Source organism: Austrofundulus limnaeus, unplaced genomic scaffold (assembly GCF_001266775.1).
Source record: "Austrofundulus limnaeus strain Quisiro unplaced genomic scaffold, Austrofundulus_limnaeus-1.0 Scaffold389, whole genome shotgun sequence".
NCBI lineage: Eukaryota > Metazoa > Chordata > Actinopteri > Cyprinodontiformes > Rivulidae > Austrofundulus > Austrofundulus limnaeus.
In genome coordinates this window covers 220,248-228,604 of record NW_013952791.1, presented here as the reverse complement: position 1 = coordinate 228,604, position 8,357 = coordinate 220,248, and the positions used below count along the sequence as shown (strand labels likewise).

The window sequence follows — 8,357 nt, the reverse complement described above, 5'->3', positions numbered from 1 at the left end:
GTGTATATATATATATATATGTGTCCTGTTATATAAACATGAATAAGCCCACATCTCTATATTCGCTGCTCACTTGGCTGCAGCTGTTCATCTTCCAGTTTAAATCAAACCCTTTTTTTCTAGACAACTTCAGAAAACTTTTGATGCAAGATAAATGATATAAGGTTTTAATGTTCRCCGTTATATTTTCCTTATTTTTTTCGCTCATTCACTGCATGTTCTTTGATAAGTCTCAGGTGGTTTCATTTTCTTACCTTTCACAGAGTTCTGTACTCTTCCCTGACGGTTGTTGGGGTGACTATCTGCTGAGCGACACGGAGGCTCCCTTTGTCTGGCTACTGCCACGGCAATCCCCACTGGCGGCTGCCGCACTTCACTCTCCCCGTGACCCGTCTCCCCTATTTCTCGACTCCGCCCACTGTAATCTGGGCGCTCGTTGTCAGCTGGACCCTTCCTAGAAGGTAGAGTCTGCTTGTTGCCTTGCAGGGCACAGCTACCCCCTGACGGACCTGATTTGAGACTCCCCAGCCCCCCAAATGGGGTTTTCTGAGAGAGGAGCAGTGGCTGTTGCTGGTTGCTGTACTTCAGCAGGCTTTTCATGGCGCTGCTTTCACCCTGAGTTGGACCTTGGGGATCAGGTTGCTGCTGCTGTTGCTGACTAAGTGGAGGTGCAGTTTGGGGCTGTGAAGGAGGGAGGTTCATCCCTGGCTGCTGTTGCTGTTGCTGTGGGTGTTGTCCAGCAGAGTTCCCAAGATCCATGTAAGACTTCCTCTGCTCCTCCTCAGGATGCGACATGTGATGGGGAGGCCTCATGTTCCAGGGTGGCACCAGGGGTTGCTGGTGGTGGTGCTGCCCGCTGCTGTTTCTGTAACCATAGGGGGACATGTCCATCTTACTTTTAAGCTCCTGAGAGTTAATCTGGTTCAGCTCAGCAGGAGAGGAAGCGTCTGGACCGGGACGGCTATGTTGCTGGTGGCGAATCCTGGCTACCTTTTGGCCATCTCTCTGTAACGAGCAGCTACCTCCTGGACCATGGGCTGTTGCAGTCCCGCCGTGTTGCCCCATGTTTTTATTTCCAAGAGGGGACGAGTTAGGTGGGGGTCCTTGATGGGAACAGTCTCTATAAGGAGAAGTGTTGACAGAATGAGGGACAGAATTCCCCGCCTTTGGTCCCTGGGACAAGGAAGATCTGAACACATCTAAGTCCACACCGCTGTTGATACACTCAGCACTTCGCGACCGCACAACTAGGTGCTGTTGTTGAGAATGTGGCGGCTTTTGTTGTTGTTGTTGTTGTTGTTGTTGTTGTTGTTGTTGATGTTGTTGTTGGGACGGTGGAGGAAGTTGTGATGGCTGAACATGTTGATGATGAGCCTGCATCCAATCTAGTGCCTTCTCTGCCTTTCTATATTGTTGTTGCTGCTGCTGCTTTCTGTGCCAGCTACCATGGTGCCCACCTCCAGCACTCTTTTCTATTGCTTTGTCCTTGGCATTGCTGCCTCCTCCTCCACTACCCAAACCCTGACAGTCAAGGTTACCAAGCTGAAATGGTCCAGCAGACTTATCTCCTAAGTCTGCCACAGATGGCACAAACGTTGGCCCGGTGACTTTAGGATCCCGTCCCACGTTGATTGCGCCCCTCTCTTGGGAAGCAGGGTTGGCTAAAGGAGCAGGTGGGGGCGGGCAGAAAAAGTCCGGATGGTGGTGCGTGTGGTGGGGATGATGCGGGTGGTGCGGATGGCTGGGGTGGAGCTGAAGGCAGTGGAAGCCTCCTGGGTGAGGGTGTGTATGGGGGTGAGCATGAGGATGGGGATGAGCGTGCGCACCCCCAGTAGCAGAGCCCATGTGCAAGGGAGGGGGTACAGAGTAGGGCAGAGAGTGGTGAAGTGGTGCCGGACCCCGTTCCAGACAGTCCGAGGGCTGYTCACTGATTCTCATCTCCCCACTTATTCCTTCTTTGGTGCAGCGACTACTACCATTACAACCCATATGCCTGCCCTGGTTGACCCCCACGTCTCCCATAGTCCGAAGCACTGTGCCATCACCACCACAGCTGGACATGGAGACTTTTGTCCCTGTTGTAGTTCCTGCATCTCCATTTTGCATTTTTCCATTGTGCAAGCAGGCGCTGAGGGATTTGCCTAAAGTCTGAGGGTGCTCCTTGTTGTACTCCATTGTGAGTGAGGCCTTGTGCCTTTCTAGGGCTCGACTATTAACATCCTCTAACGGCAGCAGATGATCTAGATAGTGAGGTTGCTGCTGATGAGTGTGGGAATGGTGGTGGTGTGTGGTCTGGGGTGTCTGGTGGCTGTGGTGTTGCTGTTGTTGTTGTCGTTCCTTGGCCTCTTGTTTGCTGCTGGATCTCTCCTTGTCCTTGCCAGGTACCACTCCCCTTTCCACAGAACCCTCTTTAAGACCCTTGTGTACACCCGTCCCTATTCCCGGATCTCTGTCTCTGCTGCAGGACCCCTGAGAGTGTCCTGAGCCTGTCCTGGACATTGGTGGCAGACTGTGATTGGCTGAGATGAGAGACGGCTGGGATGAAAGACCCCGCAGGTAGAAGTTCTCTACAAGAGAAGAAAATGCAGATCAGAAAAAGGCACTTGGATTACAGTAGTTAAATACGTTTAACTCAGTATCGTTTGTTAAATACGACCACATCCTGTAGGTTTAGTTTGTTTAACTGTCTCATTCATAAAAAAATATTTTCTTAATTTTCACCTTTTTGCGTGTCGTAGAAGCGGTGCTGCCCATACAAAACACCACTGTTGGCATGGTGATCCAAGTGGCTCATCGGGAGGAAAGTGTGGGCAAGACTCCCTGAAAATCGAGGATATCCTGGACCTTAGAGAGAGAGAGCAATGGAGGGGGGGGTTCATAAAACATGAAAACAACCACTGTGATGCAGTTATACGAGGTAATCCTTTGGGCCTGGTGCAGCTGGTGTTGTTCATAAGCAAATAAGTACAGGCTTTGCCTCTTCTGTTTGCTTTTCCTGCCTGATTTTAGAATGCAGATAATTAAAGAAAAGCTTGGGGATTGTTGTAATATGACATTTGTCTTTGAGACATATGGCTTATTGTTTACCTCCCTCTGAGAACCAACGGTGGCGTCTACTTCCATATGAATGGAGTGATGGGAATGGATTTGAAGCTTGTGTTTAACAGTGAACAGAGCTGAATGTCTGACCTTTGTGACATAGTTTAGGGGTGAAAAGACATTTGGATGTTGGGCCTGTAAGCCAGTACACCTGGGCTCATTTCATCAAGCCCATCTGGAGTACGTTTACAAAAAAAAATCATTTGGAAATAGAACACTGAAAAACACAAAGGAGAGTGGAAAGATGGACTGAGATGAAAGCCCAATGCAATATTAGGACAAGCATTTCTATGACAACACTTCCACTGCAATTGGGTAACTATAGCCTCTGAGCACATCAATGGACATTAAATTGCTCTATCTATAAATCTATAAATATGTATTTTATCCACAAGAAAATGGTTTAAAAATAAAAGAAAATGATCATAGTGTTGTTTCACTCAGCTTTACAGAAAGAACCCCTTGTTGCTATGATGTAAAAAACAAATGAATTACACAAACATCTAAATATTCATGTTTTTAACACACTTTATCAAGTCGTGGGAGAGTTGGTGCATATCCATACATGTCAGCCCCTTTGGGTGTTTACCTGGGAGTGTTGCCAGAGTGGCATGACACCGCCCACCCCTTCGATACCACCAATTTCCTTTCAGATTCTGATAAAGAGTAAAACTCAGGCAGATATCCATAATGTTGATTCGATACTGATACTTCATGCAAATACACATAATGCGTGTGATAAATCTAAAAATGTGTGTATTTCAAGCCACTACTTCATAAAGAAAACAATATATCAGAGTAATTTATCCACTTTAAACTCAGAAATATGATGTTTTGTCCTCATTTGCAATACAGCTGAGCAAATTTAACAAAAAAAAAAAACAGCAGAAGACACAATCATATGTTAAAATTGTGTTTTAAATTATCAAAAAATAAATTAAAATAATAAAACCATCAAAATAAAATATTGTTTAATTTTCTATAACTATTACAAAAATAAAAGTCTGCATCATAATCCATGCTACATGCACATATAAGCAGACTGAGTGACTGACTGCACGTGCCACTGTGCTTAGGCATTACCCAGGTGGAGGAAAAAGTAGTTCCCACCAACCGTGTATGATTTAGACCAGGGGTGTCCAAACATTTTGTCATATGGGCCAAAATCAGAAGGATCCGAGGCCCAAAAATATTTTCCTTTACCTGCTCAACAATAAACTAAGCACTGAATACTTATATTAAACAAATAAAGTAGTCAGATTTATTGCTGGAAATGGATGTGTAAATTAATCGAGATCCAGAAGTTTAAAAGTGTTTTGCAGGTTTCCCTTATTGAAAGAAACTTTGCAATTTTCTAGGTTTTAATAGGGGAATAAAGAACCCAATTTAGTCAGTTCTGATCAATAAAATCAGGATTTAGGTCACTCTTTTGTTGAAAATGCTTGCTGTATACAGGCAAATTTAATAAGTTAATTAAACGCAAATTGGAGGGCAGCAAAATCAGCTTTTGAGTAGAAGTTACTAGATAGATGTGGAAAAAGCTAAGAGCCTGGTATTTAAAGACAAACACTGTTACCAATATTCTTTATTGGAAGAAGATTTTACTTCATCTGTGATAATTTTGCCATAATTAAACATAGAAAGTCTCCATCTACACCTGTGCTGGGGCGACAAATTTGTAAACAAATTAGTATAATTCTTCAGGGGCCATACAAAATCAGTTCAGGGGCCACAAATGGCACCCGGGCCAGACTTTGGACACCCCTGATTTAGACAAACTTTCAATAGATTAGTTACTTTACAATGTATTCTTGTTAATGACATGTGTTACCTGAAATTAATAAAGTATCAAAGTTTTGATATTTTGATTTTAGTATTGATTCTCTAAAAGTTCTGGTATTGGCYGTATCAATATTTCAATATCAATCCACACGTCACTCAATTTTCCGGCACAACACCATTGAGAGGTGGTTATTCTAGGTCTGACAGGCTCTGAGACGCAAAATAAATTAGTAGTTGAGTTTTTGAAAAAAAAATCTGTGAGATTTGAAAAAAAAAACAACAACTGTAAAGTTCCTCAATATGTCCTTATACAAGCAAATGGGGAGAAATCCGTGTAATTTATGGACACTCTGTACAAGCTGATGTGTGCATTTCTTCAGTGGTCATTGTGTGAGAGGCAAGTCGCAGGTCCATCACAGAGCCACGATGCGACAAACAATGATTCCCACTTTCATTCACACATGGAGAGAACAGGCAAAATCCAATCGACCACAATAAAAATAAAAAACAACTGTGTGTTTTCCCAACTACTTCACTACCATGTCACCCACATACAAACATTAAAAAAATAATAAATCCAGTTGTAGAAAAAAAGACAGATTGAGTTTTATTTTTTTTCAATCTAAATAACGAGATATTCAGATAGCTGACCTCCAGCCCACCAGCACACAAACATTTGTGTGGCTTCAGAGCTTTGTTGTAAATCCCAGGTAATTCACGTATTCTTTTCCCCAGTGTTGCACCTGTCTCACCCCCGGTGTCTTTTTCCAACGTAAGAAACAGATAACAGATGGAGTGGAGGAACACAGAGTGGGGGTTGGGTTTGTAATTAGGAATACTTCTGTACAAGCTAAAGGAGTGACAAACATATTTGTCTTGGCAAGCTTGTGACCTAATCCAGGATGGCACTGATGGAGTTCATTTGGCTTTGAGCTTATGTATGCAGCACCTTCCTTTTTTYCCCCCCTGCTCCTGTAAGGTGTTGAACTCCTTACTTTCTCCTGGTGGAACGATACAGCTGGTGCTGTGAGCCAGCTCGGGGGAGGGAGCAGTGTTGTGGTGGGCTTAATGACCTTGTCTCATAGCGGCCTCTGCATCCTCCAATCTTAATTAAGGAAATGCACGATGAGAGGGCAAACAGCCCCGCAATAACGCAGGRGGTGCTCGTTTCTGAGGGGGCAACAAGGTGATAATTGCATACTCTCGTTTTTTCTTTTGCTTTCTTTTTCAAATGTTTTTCCGCTTTCTCTCCCCCCCCCACTCCATGCTTTTTTTCTTTTTTTGCTGTCATGATTAATAGGTGCACACATTTATGCCAATTCATCAACTGAGGTAGGAGGCTGAGATCCTTTGTTTAAGCAAGACATTTTTTTCCCCCTCAGATTTTCAGGGGGAGAAAAAGCACTGAACGGGTTCCAGTCTTTATCCAAGCTGGGAATAAAAGGTCCCTTTTTTTCCCCCCCTACAGCAGCGTGTTGTTTGCGAGCGTGACGATTGACGGCGTAATCCCTTTTCACAGTGTGGTCTGGCTGTGCCCGATAATGCCAGCCCGCTCAGTTTCAGCATGCTCTCCAATGGGTCGGCAAGAGGGGGACTGCTGGGCACGGCAGAGCCCATTCAGCCATTAATCTGGTCGGGACAAGGGAAGCTGCTGCTGCTGCTGCTGCTGCTGCTGCAGGTGACGTGAGGAGGATCTTAGTTCAGTCTGCTGACTGCACAGCAGCATCGCTTCTTTTTGCTCCCTACACACGCACACACAGAAACATGACAGCATCAGCAAATAAATGACAGAGGGGAGTTCAGAGCCAATGCCACTCGTTCAATGGGAGGAGTAAAAAAACACACACACACACACACACACACAAAAAAGGGAGGCAGAGCAAACAGAGCTGCCAGGGTGGGATCTCCAAAAGTTCTGGTGGTATTTCTCAAAGCCCTGTGGGGTAGAGAAGCAAAACTTGAAAAGGTTGAAAAAAAAGAGAGAAGAACTGGATAAGAGTTACTGGGGAAATCGAGGGACAGAGCAGGACAACTGGGGGTGGAGGAGGAGGAGGAGGAGGAGCAGAGAGAGCTGCCTGTCAGGTCTGCTAATTGAGAAGAAAAAAATGACAGAATCATCAAGACACAGAGAGGGAGGAGATGAGGAGAGGAGGAGAGGAGACGAGAGATGCTTGGCAGAGGATAGGGGCAGTGCAGCGATGCATCTCTTCAGGTTTGACTAATTGAAAGGAAGGGATGCAGGCTGGCACAGGAAGGAGAGAATGAAAGAAGCAGGCTTGTTGTGGAGAAAGATGTGTGTGTGTGTGTGGGGGGGGGGGGCTTAAATCCTACAAAAGGAGAAGCAAGCAACTGCTCACAGAAGGAAAGATGGACAACTGAAGATAGGCTCAGAGAGGCGTATCAAACAGGAGTGGATTAGGCAGGTGTGTGCAGGCAGAGATGTGAGATATGTGATTATTTTTTTGGCTAAAAGTAAWAAAAAAAGCCATCTGAACTGTAGCCAGCTGGCCCAGGCCTTTTAGAAATCTGCAGTTTTATTTCTTTTTGAGGTCTATTTTTTTCTATCTTTACACTTCGCTTATTGAATTTACTTTTTTTAAAATTCACAGGACCTAATACACATACCAAGCATTTATTATTTTTGTTAAAACAATCACTAAAAAAAAAACCAACTTCACACAAACACATACATTTGGAGTCAGCAGAGGMGCAGACATGTGCTACATGTGATGGCTGTGACAGTATTTGAAATGTGAGTGACAATCTGACAGACACACACACATCACGTCCCCRCTAATGTCTGCGCTAACGCCGACATCACCGACGGAGATTTCAAGGTTCGTTCCTGATTCAGCACWTTCATTGTAATGTGGATCAAGGAAAATAAACAAATCTTTTGATTGTCCTCTTGTTTTTCACCCATCTATTGTACAAGTTTTCACTTATTTATTTACTTATTTTAAAATATCTTTGGGTGGGCTATAGATGCCATGCTTTCATTTGCTGATGAATGCACTCTTTTACGAGCCATAATCCTTCCTCTGAATGTTTTCTGAAGCATTCAAAACTTCACAGATGCTTCTTTTTTTTTGTTTTGTGTTTTTTTTCCCTACAGTAAGCTCTGCAATATTCAGGGTTGATGCATCCATCTTTGTTTTCTCTGTTTCTTTGCACTTTCTGCAAACTAATCAATGTGTGTTGACATAAAACGCATCACAACCAGTGGGCAAGCTCCTATTATCTCACAGACAAGTTGTAATAAATCTGGTGCAAGTTCAAAAATAAGGAGAAATGTACTTTGCATTTAATTATAATTATCTGGGAATTATGTTGTTTTTTTCTTCATATTTTCTACTTTCTGTACTTTGTGGAATGGAAACCTTACCTGCTAACTGAGGCTTCTCTCTACAAAAACTAACTAACTAACTAACTAACTAACTAACTAACTAACTAACTAACTAACTAACTAACTAACT

At 43.7% G+C, this 8,357-nt stretch overlaps 1 protein-coding gene across 5 annotated transcripts in view; it reads right to left on the bottom strand.

Moving 5' to 3' along the window:
• The window catches only part of bahcc1a (BAH domain and coiled-coil containing 1a), a 73,644-nt gene that overhangs the window by 24,324 nt on the left and 40,963 nt on the right, over positions 1 to 8,357 (bottom strand). For all 5 annotated transcript variants that reach the window (XM_014023732.1, XM_014023729.1, XM_014023731.1 and 2 more), the window contains exons 3-4: positions 2,722 to 2,844; positions 255 to 2,567 (exon numbers count right to left, since the gene is read on the bottom strand). In XM_014023732.1, the coding sequence (XP_013879186.1) occupies positions 255 to 2,567; positions 2,722 to 2,844 (2,436 nt within the window). The remainder of the gene's footprint in view (positions 1 to 254; positions 2,568 to 2,721; positions 2,845 to 8,357) is intronic.